At 36.2% G+C, this 15,181-nt stretch overlaps 1 protein-coding gene across 1 annotated transcript; it reads left to right on the top strand.

The window, feature by feature from the left end:
- The first annotated feature begins 9,141 nt into the window (after window positions 1-9,141).
- On the top strand, window positions 9,142-15,042 carry alkbh6 (alkB homolog 6). Its single transcript, XM_051108892.1, has 6 exons — window positions 9,142-9,420; window positions 9,496-9,564; window positions 9,666-9,726; window positions 14,107-14,258; window positions 14,348-14,446; window positions 14,524-15,042. The coding sequence occupies exons 1-6, from the start codon at window positions 9,367-9,369 to the stop codon at window positions 14,791-14,793; spliced, it is 705 nt and encodes a 234-aa protein (XP_050964849.1). The 5' UTR covers window positions 9,142-9,366; the 3' UTR covers window positions 14,794-15,042.
- Window positions 15,043-15,181: the final 139 nt, after the last annotated feature.

Genomic DNA, 15,181 nt, shown 5'->3' with positions numbered 1-15,181 from the left:
TCCTGTTGTTGTGTTTTTATTCTTTTCCTTCTTTGGTGTTTGTAAATGAGTTGTACTTTTTTAAAGTGTGTTTATTTTTGTATTTCTGTTCATTTTGGGGAGGAGAGGTCAGAAGGAGAGTGTGTGTGATATCTGTCCTGCATTCCACTGTCTCTCCTGCTACATTCCCTTCTGTGTGTGTGTAAGTGTGTGTGTGTGTGTGAGCGCGAGTGAGAGCGTTTGCATGGGTGTGTGTTTGTGAGTGTCTAGATGATGACACACAGACACTCTTGTTACCATTGTAATTGCCAACTGTGTGAAGCTGAACTGCTTTGAAAGTGAAAGGTGTTATTTTTGATTTTCAAAACTGTACGTTCTGTTCAGTTTAGAGGAATGGAAAATAAATTGCAGAAACCTCTGAGAAGTTTGTGTTATCAATTAATTCCAACATTTTCCGTCTCAGGTACTCCACACATTCAAGTTCCCTTCGAAGAGTTTTAGTATTATCATTAAAGGGACACTAATAAAAAAAATGACATTCTGTTTGTTTCCCAACATTCTTTAAAATGTCTTCTTTTTTGTTCTACAGAAAAAACATTTTTGAATAGACTATCCTTGTAATATTATTTAGGTAAATATGTGACCCTGGACCACAAAACCAGTCATAAGTAGCATGAGTACATTTGCAGCAATGCTTCTTTTAAGCAATGTTTCTTTTATGCCAAAAATCATTAGGATATTAAGTAAAGATCATGTTTCATGCAGATATTTTGTAAATTTCTTATCGTAAATATATCAAAACTTAATTTTTGATTAGGAATATGCATTGCTAAGAACTTTTGGACAATTTTAAATGTTCTCACTATAACAAACCATACATCAATGGAAAGCTTTCAGCTTTCAGATGATGTATACATCTCAATTTAAAAACATTTGACCGTTATGAATGGTTTTGTGGTCCATGGTCACATATATAAAAAGTAACAATTAATGGGTGAAAAATAGACCACTCAAGCAGCACATATATTCTGTCATCCAAGTCTTTACAACTTGCACACATTTCACACATTGATTTTTAATGAAAAATGTTATTTTATACTAATATTAAAGCTATTTTTAAAGAGGCTGTTTGTTGAATTCAGAAACAGCGATGCTCGCTAAAGGATTAGTTCACTTTCAGAATAACATTTCTTTGATAATTTACTCACCCCAATGTCATCCAAGATGTTCATGTCTTTTCACAAAGAAATTATGGTTTTTGAGGAAAACATTCCAGGATTTTTCTCCATATAGTGGACCTAAATGGGAGCCAATGAAGGTCCAAACTGCAGTTTCAATGCAGCTTCAAAGTGCTCTAGACGATCTCATCTGAGGAAAAATGGTCTTATATAATACAACAATCTGTCATTTTCTAAAAAAAAAATTAAAATGTATATACTTTTTAACCAGAAATTCTTGTCTTGTACTAACTCTGTGATATGCGTCCACGACTTCATGCATCAAATTGGAACGGTCACGCACGGTTAGTTCTTCATCTTTGTTCTTCAAAAAAGGAGAACAGGGCGAAAAACATCGTCTGACCAACTTCAACATCGTCCGACATCACTTCACCTTTTTTGTAAAAGGCATTTGACTTTCTTTGCACGTTTGCTTTGTAAACACTGGGTTGGTATTTTCACCTACATCACACGTGACCACTCCAACGTGACTGCGTAATGCGTTAAGTCGAACTAGTGCAAGACGAGCATTTGTGGTTAAAAAGTTTTTTTTGTTTTATTTTTTAGAAAATGACAGACAGTCTTATTAGATAAGTCTCTTATTCCTCAGCTGGGATTGTGTAGAGCCCTTTGAAGCTCCTACTGAAGTCCACTATATGGAGAAAAATCCTGAAAGGGTTTCTTTAAAAACCTTAATTTCTTTTCGACTGAAGAAAGAAAGACATGAACATCTTGAATGACATGAGGGTGAGAAATTTTTATTCCGGAAGTGAACTAATCCTTTAACTGAACCACAGCCAGCAAATTGTAACCCCACCCCCCACTCCATTGCTTCTAAGTAAAAAAAAATTTTGAATTAATTTTTCTGGATAAGCAATTACTTCACGATTTATTCTTCAATGTGGAAGTAAACATATGGGCGAGACTTCCGGTTCTTTAGCTGCTATAGGGAAATAATGAGAAGAATAAAAACATGCAGCTGGTAAAACTGTTTGCACTACAAACCAGTGTGTTCATAATTAGGTATGTTAAAACACAACAATTTGCAATATCAAGCAGCAAAACAAGTTGTATTGTACAGCTAAAAATAGCTGGACGTGGATCAGATCGGAAGCCAGACCCATAAAATTTACAAATGACCATACCCGCTCTTACAGGAAAAATAAGGTGGATATAGTACTATAAAGACTATGTAATACTGGACGGACTACATTGCCATGATGTCATTATCACGTGACCTTGCAGGTTCAGTTGCGTCGTGTCACTGCCATTCATAAATCCTCTCCCGTTCCCTCTTGGGATAGTAAAGTGTCCATCGTATGCACACTTGAATGCATACGTTGGACGTAATAGTTCATCCTGTTACTTTTTGCCTATTCTTTTATGAGTACTGTGAATTCAGACATCTTTTGTCACATACTGTACAGAATGCCATTTTGCACACAGCCTACAGGCTTTCACATAGGCCACCAAGGAAGGTTACAAGCTGTTTACACAATAAAAAGTAATCAATATATTAAAAGCCTTACATATAACACATTTAAATAGATTTTTATTATTGGGAATAACTGAATCACGTTAAGTTTTTGTTGTCTAATTAGATACATTTCTTAATATCTTTTGTATTAGATTAGATTTTTTATATTTGTAGCAATAAATCATATCAGTCTCTGCGGTGTTTAAGATGATTGTATGTTTAACTATTATATTACATTCAAATAAATAGGTTATCCAAATAGCATCACACAGCATACTGCATGTGCAGCAAAGCTAACAGGAGCTGATTTTGAAGCTCTCCTTTCTTCTCTCTCTCTCTCACACACACACACTGTTGGTTGTGGTGATGCTGTGTGGAAGCGGTACGGTCCTGCAGTGCTGCAGTTTGACGGCACGGTTGAAGTGTCATTATGATGAATGGCAAGATCAGTATGAATCATAACGCCTGCCTGTGACGCTGTTAGGTCGCTAAGAGCCAAAAAAAAAAGTGTGTGTATGTGTGAGACTCATAAGCAATAGGAAATGCACAAACAACATTTATGTAATGCACTGACACAAATTACAGCCCAGAAAACAACTGTACGGCTGTTAAGACTGAGTTTAATAAATTTAGGCAATAAGCACTAGCAGGTGAGACTATGTTAATGATTTAAGTTTTTATTTATATATAGACTATCTTTGTACTGCTGAGCTGAAGTGGTTACCTGGTTGCCTAGGATACCTCTTGCAGCCATACCTCAATTGTCCTGTTTCCTGCTGTAACAAACCTTCCTTTAACACACAGACAAACACACATCTGCTGAATGCCAAACTCAACTGTTTCTACAGCTTCTTTCTTGTTATTAGAAATGACACATTTTTATGCTAATAGTGAATAGTAAATCAGCAGATTTTGAAAAATTAATAATTATCTCATTTTGCGGTGGTAGGATATGATAAGAAATTATATAAAAAGGGGATTATTGTAACAGGATGATAATGTACACATAAAATCATAAGATATTTAAAGAAATGTATTTAAATGTATAGTATTCTAAACATTTCCTCAACCATTTTCACCAACTCTTTAATAATGAAGGGATATTCATAAGATAAGAATTTAAAGCGATCACTTCTGGACCGCCTCAGCAGTTGCCATGGCAGTGAGACTGCTGTAAATTGCGTTCTGTATGGATGTTGATACGTGGTATGTTTCCTTGATTATGCCTGTAAACAGCGAATCAAAAGATGCCATTCTAGGCCTCAGTGCTTTTAGCCTAGACTGTAAAGTGGCTTGTGTGCCTGCTGCACACACACACACACACACACACACATGTTTGTTTTTGTGAATTGTGGGGACTTTTCATAGACTTCTATAGATATTATACTGACCAAACGATATTGTCTATCCCCTAACCCAACCCTAACCCTAAACCTAGCCCTCACAGAAAACATGTTTGCATCTAGAATAATTCAGGCTTTCCAATGATACTTACGAGGAAGAGCATCAAGGATGAACCGATTAACTTTCCAGCCCTTGATGAGAGACAGAAAAGGACTCTAAGGTGAGCGAATACGACCATACACTCAGCTCAGACATTATTAAAACACACGCCGCTAAAAATTATGTTAGCTGCTTCGCTAATTTTACTTAATGACTCCCCATCCGGTATACTGTATAGCCATAAATTAAACTAACACTAGTCTATATGGTTGTACAGTGTATTGAACACCGGCTTTTAAGACCAAACGGTTATTTTGCTGTTCTTTGTTCGTCTGACTGTAAAATACTAGTTGTTTTGTTTCATTTTTAATAATACTAAATATTAATTATTGGTACGGTAACCAAATAGGTGTCATCCAGTGGGACAAAAATGCTTTATTTCAATTTTCCTGGACAACTAAAATTAATTTAGAGGCCCAGGGGTACCAGCTCTGTGGGTCATAAAATCAATTGTTTTCTGTTGGTGTTTAGTAGCAGCACATTTCATTATACCAGACCCAAGGGCTCATTTTCTCTGCACAAGGCTCATGACAACTTATTAAATCCAATGTATGATGAAAATAAAAGATCAAGGGGGGTTATTTTACTATGAAGATATCTAGTTAGGGATCCCAGTGTTTCCATTCCTTTAAAAGTTAAGGAATTCAGGACTTAATATTTCTGCATTTGGATACATTGGTTCTCACAGCAGCATGTGTTTTGTGATAAGAAATGCACTGGTAAGTCAAGCTTTTTCTAGACGCAGAAACATCCATGATGGAGACAAAATGAATGTAACAGGTCGCTAGCCTAATGCCAGAGTGCGAGGGCTCAAACTCTCATATGCCGATGTGTTATTTTACCATGTCTTGTTTAATACAGGTCACAATGACTTCACAGGTCCCACAGGAGACAAGTACATCTTTTCTCTGCACACAACACCTCATTAAAAGCATGTCTTACTCACCCGATAAATCAGGCATCTGCTTTCTGTGACAGAAAAAGGGCCTACTCGAGAGTGTAATGTTTCACAGACATGAATTTTTAAACTTGTTGATATTTCAACACCTGTTGTATTGGAACATGTTAATTGGTTAGGTGTCAAGATGCTGATGCATCTGATGTGCCCCTCCACCCCCCTTTTTTTTTTTTAAATACCTTTTTTGTAAAGATCGTTTTTGGAAACTGGACTCAACAGCAAATAATAGTTATGGGCCATTCTACAGAATTGTAGAATTTTAAAGAGTTGAAACATCTTTAAAAAAAACATGTATTTTTCCAAAAAAAAATGTATGTATGCAAATTGTATAATATCCAAAGTACACATTTTTAATAATTGTGCAGTTAATTCTTATATTTTATTTTTAGAAAGTTGTAGAATTTTTTTACTCTTCCCAAATTTGTCACTACTGAAACACATATAATTTAATTTTTGCTTACATCTTCCCTGTAATTATATATTTTTTCTATTTCATTAAAAAGTTTTCAAGGGTAAATCAATACCAATTACAATTTTAACAATATTTCAAATGTGATTTTTGAGATTTGTTGTATTTTGAATCCAAGATTTCTTTGTAAAAGGCAAAAAGTTGATTATACTGATTTCAAACTTAAGGATTAATTAGTTTGAATATACACTGAACCAAAAAATATCATAACATCTTAACTGATAATTCAATATACTTTATTTTTTACAAAAACATCCCATGTTTCAGTAGTGACAGTAATGTTTTGGTAGCAACCACATCACATTACAGAATTTTAACCCACATACTAAAACACTACTAAAACATACTAAAAATTTGCATAACTGTACAAAAATTTTGTTTATTTCCTCCAAATTATGTGTTCCCTTTTATCACTACCGAAACACTTATGACATGCTTCGGTCGTGACTGTTTTGGTAGTGACAATTTTATGGGATAACATCCAAAAAACAAAGATGTCACTCCTGAAACTTCAATTGTTGACAATAGTGACACTTTTAGATACTTTTGAAGCTAGCTCAAAGATGCTAATCAGTTAGCTAGAACAGTTGCACACATATAAAAACTAAATGTTATGGAGTAACTTCCAAAAAAGTGTGTTTAATTATAGAAAAATAGTGTTCGGTAGTGACAGTCTTTAAAGTTACACACAGATTTTTCAGATTTTAAACACACTTACCTCAAAATGATGGGGTCTATCTACTCACCATGTAGGTATGAGAGAGAGTGACACATAAATATTTCCTGATCATAAATGTAGTGGTGAGGTCAAAATTAGTATCTTAGTCAGTGGACTAAAACATACAGTGTCCGTTTCGGTAGTGAAATGAAAATGCAGGACACATTTTTACATAAAGTTTCGTAATTTGAAAAGAAAATATAAAATAAATATTTTTTTGAACTTCACTTTAAAAAAAAAAAAAAAAAAAAAAAATCAAACAAATATTTTTAAAACAACAATGGCATAAAATACAAAGTTGAAATTTAGGGGTTAGGGTTCAGGACAGTCACCTCCCAATTGCAAGTACCCACTAAAAGATGATTTTATATATATTAAGCTTACCAATATTTTAAATATGTGACCCAGGAACACAAAACCAGTCATAAGGGTAAATTTTTCAAAATTGAGATTTATACATAACCTGAAAGCTGAATAAATAAGCTTTCCATTGATGTATGGTTTGTTAGGATACAACTATTTGAAAATCTGGAATCTGAGGGTGCAAAAAAATCAATCAATATTGAGAAAATCACCTTTAAAGTTGTCCAAATAAAGTTCTTCACAATGTATATTACTAATCAAAAATTAAGTTTTCATATATTTACAGTAGGAATTTTACAAAATATCTTCACGGAACATGATCTTTACTTAATTTCCTAATGATTTTTGCCATAAAAGAAAAATCAATAATTTTGACCCATGCAATGTATTTTTGACTATTGCTACAAATATACCCCAGCGACTTAAGTCTGGTTTTGTGGTCCAGGGTCACATATTATTGTGGGTTTCAATAGATAATAAAACCATCTTAGTAAAAATCTATGATTTGAATACTTAAATGCTTTTTAAATGTGTTTTTTGTTTGTGGGACAGCAGTTTGCACCAATTCTGCAGAATGGCCCATATATTTTGATTCGAAAACCTTTTCTTATCCAGTCGATTTATGTCTATCTCTATCTCTTTAACAGCACACACACTGTTGCAAATTTAAAACAAGATTTTAAAATGTACTGTATGTTAAACCCTCCAAAGCCCTGAAGGGTGACGCCTTTGAAGGGAATACGGCATAGGGATGATCACTTTCCCATGCCCTCTCGTTCTCGCCTTCATTCAGTGAACTGTCTGCATTGTAGCAGCTTTTACATTCACTACTGTCCTACATTTTATATGCTTACACAGACACAAATACAGAGAGTCCAGTATACTGGCAGCACTGCGTAAAGAAACACATGATTATTAGCAGTACAAAACATTAATAAATCATTTCTCAGGCACATGTCGTATTTCACAACACACATTAGGATACCAAGTGACTTGTACATTGCAGCAGCAACCCCGGTGCAGCATTACAGCATCTTCGAATTTCAAAATCTCTTTAGTACTAGATATTTGTGAATCATGTATTATTTATGCAACACCAGTTAAACATGTAAAGCACAGTGCAAAGACCACAATAATAACAGATATGATAAATAATTAGAGCATTACACTAATTTGCAGCCCCATACAGTTTCATCTAGACTGTTCGGCTATAAATGTGACTTTTAGTTGCAAATGCAATGCAGTGTCACCTTGAGCGACATTCAAGGTCATCAGAATTGAACACCAACCGTTTGTGCGCAATACAATCCAGCCTCCCCCTTTTGAAATGGCAGAACAATGTCTGGTCTAATCATAGGAGAGGGGTGTACTGAAGTAATCTGTGAGATTACTATTTGCTGCTTTTTTTTCTATAGAGGTGTCTGTTTTTCAAAGATAGTTGTAGGGGAGGATCTCATCATTAAATCATGTTGTCAAGGCGACAAGTTTGTGTGGAGCATGGCTTTGAGGAGAGTGTGTCAGAACACAGGCGTATTCCTGTCACGATTTCATCACTATTTCTGCGTAACCTTGGCAACCCAAACTCCCCAAAAACCGCAACACTACAACCAGGTAAATACATATTACAACACTCACTCAAGCTGCTTTGTCAGAATGATTCATAGTATCAAGAGTCGTACACTGTAAGCATTTCTAATGATGCATGAAGCACTGAGCAGCATATCTGGCAACACTGCATTTTTATACATTAAATATGCATTAAAAGGTGCATGTTGTTTATTATGCTTTACATTTTTATGATGGCTTTCACAGCTGTTGGTCTGGCTCAGTTTATGCAACACACACTGCAGTGGCCAGTATCAACATTTACATGCCGGTCTGTTTATTTCTCTGCTTCCAGTGGTCAAGAGCGATGAAGGCTCATGCAGTCCCGCACTGTGCTCCTGAGTTGATGTTGTTAGCATTATCACACCTGATCAATAACTATTAATGAAGGAAACCATGGCTGATTCAAGATGTGGCTCTTGCTCTGCGTTGCCATGGAAACCAGAGCTGCAGCGCTGCAGGCTCAAATTGGGAGTTGGAGGAAAAAGACGGGAAAGAGAGAAAAAAGAGATAGAGAAGGAGGGGGGGTTTCAGCTGGAATGGTAGAGAAAGGTAGCCTCTATAGTTATAAAATACCTGCACGAACGCAGGTATTTTATTATTCACTTTACTTACATGCAAAACATCTTTGGCCGTGTAATTTTACAAATAAATGTATATGATTTGGTAAACAAATCCTTTTTTGTCTCCAGTTATTTGGATCAATTCGTGTGCTTCCTGCACAACATGGTCTGGTTTTGTTACAAATTATGCTATATGCGTACATTCCTGACGGCTCATTTCAGTGGTCACAGCGCCCTCTGTAAATGCGCACTTCCGCTCCAAACCTGTAGACGGTGACGTTGAGTCATACGCTTCACTACAGTACACGAGGAAACCACTTTACACCAAACACATCAATGAACAAACCTGCTCATTCAGCAACAGTTCAGTGATTTAAAACTTAGACGCTACTGTAAACGACGTTTTATGTTTGTCATAGTAAGTTTTAGACATGGAATGCTTGCTGAGAAACTCAGTCAGTTTTCTGCTTTGCCAATAAATCTGTGATGGTTAAATATTCACATAATAACAACAATGGCAAATCCATGTGACATTGCTGCTGACCTGGGAAAGTACATTGTGAAGGAGGTAAGCTTTGAGATTTGCCTTTTTGATTTTAGAATGGACAAATATTGGTGTTTTAATGAAATGTTTTATATTTAGGCTCCTCCAACTGTTTATTATGTTCCAAATTTTATAACGGAGGCTGAGGAGGAGTATCTGTTACAGCAGGTAGGAGTTTTATATAGCCTGGTTTGCTTGTAATGATACTATCTTCACCTGCATAACGTGTCAGCAGTGCTTTATACACTGACCTGTGTCTCTTTTGTAAGGTGTACAGAGCTCCAAAGCCCAAGTGGACACAGTTGTCAGGGAGGAGACTACAAAACTGGGGTCAGTAAGAGGCTACGTTTGACATATGTGACCCTGGACCACAAAACCAGTCATAAGGGTCCATTTTTCAAAACTGAGATTTGTACATCATCTGAAACCTGAATAAATAAGCTTTCCATTAATGTATGGTTTGTTGGGATTGGACAATATTTGGCTGAGATGCAACTATGAGAATATGTGGAATCTGAGGGTGCAAACAAATCAAAATATTGAGAAAATCGCCTTTAAAGTTGTCCAAATGAAGTTCTTAATAATGCACATTACTAATCAAAAGTTTTGATATATTTAGAGTAGGAATTTTACAAAATATCTTCATGGAACATGATCTTTACTCAATTTTCTAATGATTTTTGGCATAAAAGAAAAATCAATAATTTGACCCATACAATGTATTTTTGGCTGTTGCTACAAATATAACCCAGCGACTTAAGACTGGTTTTGTGGTCCAGGGTCACATATGCAGTAAATCAATGCAAATACTTACTTAACCATGTAAAACCTGACATAAGAGTGAGATTTTTCTTTTTCCAATGTACCCGTTTATGGTTGAACTTTTAGTTCAATAATAATAATTTAAAAAAAAAGTTTCATGTTTTGTATCATACTTGATGTGTCAGGCTTTTATGGCCCATACAGTAACCTTCAAAAAAAAAAGTGGAGATCAAAAATTAGAGAACAGTCTATAATATCATAATTTTTTCTGAAATATTGTTAATCTTCATTGCTCAAAATTGAAAGGAATATCAGCTGTAGGTAAACCACTGTTCTACTAACATGTTTGACAAAATAACCAAGGCAACAACAGAACTTTATTTTGTGGAAAGCACAATGATCAAAATGAGAGAACAATAACCACTGTAGCACAAAAGAAGATTACAGCTAAAATTTTATAGTGTTAAAGCTGTCAGAAATTAGTAGGAAGTGTAGAGGCCCTTGCTTTGAATGACTTCAGCACATCTACAGAGGCAGGACATCAGTAGTTTCTCCGACTGCGCTGGTGTGATCTTTGTCCACTCTTCTTCCACTCTCTTCCATAGTTTGCTAACTGTAGTGGGTTTTCTTAGCTTCAAAGAACTGCTTTAACCATTTTGCAGTGTGATTGGAGCATTGTCTTGCATGATAATTGCAGGCTGATGGGAGATGCTTTCAGGGAAGGTACCGCAAGTTGCCGAAGGAAGTTCTTATAAAAATTATCATTCACACGACCATATATGTGTATAAAACTCCTGTTGTAGAAAACATCCCCCAAACTTCCTCCTCCACCTTTCACTGACTTCTTTACGCACTTGGGCTTCAGTCTTTTCCCAGTTTGACGCTGAGCAAAATTTTTCCCATCAGATCCAAATAAATGAAACTTGCTCTCATCACTAAAGTGAACTTCAGACCAGTCCTCCTCTGTCCACAAAATATGCTTCTCAGTAGAGGTGATCTTAGCCTTTTGATGTTTCTGTTGATGAGAGGTTTAGTCACTGCAGAGTGGGCTTTTAGTCTGACTTCTCTTAAACGTGCAGAGACAGATCCTTACCCTGTTCATTGCTGAACTGACAAGCAGTTCCAGCTGCGGTGTTGAACAGATTCCTTATTGATTGTCTCCGCATTATCCTGTCTTCTTGTGCATTTGTCTTACATGGATGAGCAGCCTTTTTGGGGGGACTTGAATGAATTTTGGAGGATTTTAGCTTGTTTCCATTGAGTGGTACGGGTCAGTCGAGTACAGTATGGTACAGTTTGGGATGGAACACTCTGATCCAGCTTGTGTTTCCACTACCTTACTTGATGGGCGTGGTGTATGCCGGAAAGTAGCAATAGACACTAAAGTGTGACAATAGCAGTTTCTCAGTATGACATAAAGCACAACCCTGCCTCTTCTTGTTAAATGTCAGTTTTAATGAACAATAAAAGCTATTATAAAAGTATAAGTACAAAGTATAAGAGGCTTATATAAGAGGAAATAAAGACAAAAGCAAACAATTCAGTCAAACGTATGCTACAAAGTCAGCGCTGTACTACAGTAAAGTTCAAAATAAATACAATAGTTAAACAACTTCGTGCTCAGCCAAAACGATATGACCAGGAACAAATAAAAGATTCATGAGACCAACGATTGCCTGTTAGATATACACAAAACAAATTGTATGTCATGTTTAATCACTACAGAGACATCAGAGCCAGCGGCAAATATCAGAAGGACTAGCCGAGCTAAGGCTGCTCTAGGCTGGATATTTGAGCACTGAGCGCCCGGTGATCCCCTGGAGCTCACATCTCCAAAATCGGCATAGCAAAATTTCAAATAGGCACTATCTTTATAAATAAACCGCAGATTTGAGTTTTAAACAACTATGTTCTTGCCTGAAAAACTTAAAACTACATTTCATGACAAAACAATAGTAGTATTTTGAAAATGATGTGGGTTTTTGAGCAATGACTGATGACTTTTCTCAACTTCACAAGAACACATATTGAAAAACGGCTATTGTATGTGTGAAAATATTAAATCATAAAATACACTTTTTTGTGTGTGTGTTTGTGTACTTCGATGTGAATAAGTACAACACTCATGAACAGCATGGAAGAACAAGTGAAGAAGAGGCTTTATCCACTTGTAGCATGCACAAGTGACGATTCTAGTCAACCAGTCAACGTTCTACAGTGAGTTTAGCTCCACCCTTTTGGTACCCTTTGCTGTGCTAGGTGTCCCAATGGAAGGGTTCCAAAAAGTGGTATGGTACGGTTCGCTATTTTGGTACCACTCACAACTTCTGACAATGGGAATGGAAATAATTGCGTACTGTACTGTACTGTACTGAATCGTACCACTCGGTGGAAACGAGTCTCATTGTAAACATTGTAGTGTCATTGTAAAAGAAATCATAGATTTAGAACGGCAAACTTCTCTTGCAATGGCTGAAAGTGTTATCCCTTTGGCCTTCATCTGGACAACCTCCTGTCGCAGGATTTCAGTCACCTTAGAGTGGCCCGTCATCTTGCAATCTTAGTAAAAATTGGAGGAATGCTGCCAGTTAAATAGGGTTTGTCATGTAATTAAGGAAATTAGCACCAGGTACCAGATTAACTCAAATAACTTTGAGGTATCTATAAGTGTTCTCTAATATTTGAGTTCTTTTTCGAATATCTAATTTAAGTTTTTTACTCTGTTCTTTAGAATATAATTAATTCATGAAATATGCTTTAGGATAACTTCAAATAGGACTACGCAGTGACCTTGAAATTTAAGAAAATTGCAGGCTGTTCTCTAATTTTGATCACTGTATATCAACAAGAAATATGTCTTAGTAAGATAACTTAATGTTTATCTTAAATTATACTACGGGGCCGTTGAATGCTTGAATCTGATTGGCTGACTAACGTTCTGAGGTGTGCATTATTTTTCACTTGAGCGCATTACATGTCTATATCACTTTGCCACATGATTTTAGTTATTTCAACGGTCCTTACAGCCTAAAACAGCAAAATAAACAAAACCCACAACGACACTGGCCAAACAAATAAATACATAGGATAAAAACGACTATTTCCATGTTTTTGCCACAAAATTACGTTTTATTATGTATGGAAAGTACATTCTCTATTTCTCGCACATTGTCTCCCTTACAGACACACACACAAACACTTTGCACACACATTAGCATACACGCTAATGTTGTTAGCGCTGCTCTGATAATTAACTTAAAAACTACATGACATTTCTCACAAGCTGTTCTTAGAAAATAATGCACACTCAAGGTGTATCGCATCACCACCTCAGGTGTGCATTGTTTTCTAAGAATTCAACGGCCCGTCGTCATTTATTCCTTACATGTTATGAACAGTATAAAAGTTATGCTTTATAAAAGTTATGTTTACTTTATGAAAATTGTTAAAGATTCCTCAGCAAAAAGACGTGTACCACAACCTGAAGGTGGACATTTTTAGAATTTTACTAAAGGGCCTGAAGACTGAAGTATCAGAGGGCAGAAGACATGTAGTAGATTGTGTGCAAGTTTTTCAGCAGATCAAATATGATAAATCAAATATGATAAATATATCAAATATGATTAATCACTACTGTCTGATATATAGTAGTCAACATTAGAAGAGGTATTGTTTTGGTTTTAGGACAACTTTGATGAAAGGTTTTGATCCACTTCAAATGTTGACTACTGTACTTTATCTTATTTTTGTTTGATGACATTTAAAAATGTTTGTCTATTCATGTCTACAAGAAACATTTCTTTACAAATTATTACGAGTTAGAAGCTGTGCCCTGTGAAGTTGTAGCTCTTTTATTCTTGACAGATTGACATGCGACTACCTCTCACTTAATATGGAGTTAAAGAAAAAAAAATGAAGCATTGATTGGTTTGTTTTTTCTTTTTTTAGGTGGATTGCCAAATCCCAAAGGAATGCTTGCTGAGAAACTCCCTGATTGGTTGCTAAAGTACACAGAGAAAATATCAGCTCTTGGAGCTTTTGCTGGAAAGACAGCTAATCATGTGCTTGTAAATGAATACAAGCCCGGGGAGGGAATTATGGTAACGAGAGTGCATTACCTTTTAATTTCCTGTAGTAATCATTTTTAACCTACCTTTTTTCATTTTATCCTTGTTTCCCTCTTTCTCAGCCTCATGAGGATGGACCACTGTATCACCCCACAGTAACAACTATCAGTCTGGGTTCTCATACACTTCTGGATTTCTACAAGCCTGTTTGTCAGACTCAGGTAACAGCAGACAAATTCTGGCATGCTGTCAAACTATCAAACACATGTCTCTTAACGTTCTCCTACTCTCCCCCCAGTCTGAAATTCCCCAAACAGAAGAAAGCCGCTACATGCTATCAGTGTTGGTACAACAAAGAAGTCTGTTGATTCTCCAGGATGACATGTACAAGATTTATCTGCACGGTATTCGTGGAGTTTGTGAGGATATTTTGTCAGAGCACGTGGCGAATCTTTCATCAACGGGGGCTCAGGTGGGCGACACGCTGCCCCGCAGCACAAGAGTGTCTCTTACCATTCGCCACGTTCCTAAAGTCATCCGGGCCAATCTGTTGCTTGGCAAGAAGTGAGACTTTCAGAGACTTGCCTGAACTGTGAACCAGCCAAACAGGTTTACACCCACAAAGGAAAGTGGGGAAATGCAAATTGTCTACAATATATTATTGTACATGCAGAGCATTGGTGTTTGTAAAGACATTTTATTACAGATACCGAGTGGCATGTATGCAGCAGCCTTTGAATGTACAAACACATCTACATTGAGCATTTCTAGTGAAAAAATAAAGAAATGTCTGTTTTGCAACAAATAAACTGATGTATTTATGGACTGTTGTAGAATTGTTTTTTTATACATTTGTATAATCCTGCATAATCTGACATACAAACTGCACCTCGTTGCCCAGGTGTTTTAGTCTTCCCCTCCTAAAATTCTTGGAAATATGGGCAGGTCTTTTTCTA

The sequence above is a fragment of the Labeo rohita genome, chromosome 5 (assembly GCF_022985175.1).
Source record: "Labeo rohita strain BAU-BD-2019 chromosome 5, IGBB_LRoh.1.0, whole genome shotgun sequence".
Classification (NCBI taxonomy): domain Eukaryota; kingdom Metazoa; phylum Chordata; class Actinopteri; order Cypriniformes; family Cyprinidae; genus Labeo; species Labeo rohita.
This window is presented reverse-complemented; position numbering and strand designations above follow the sequence as displayed.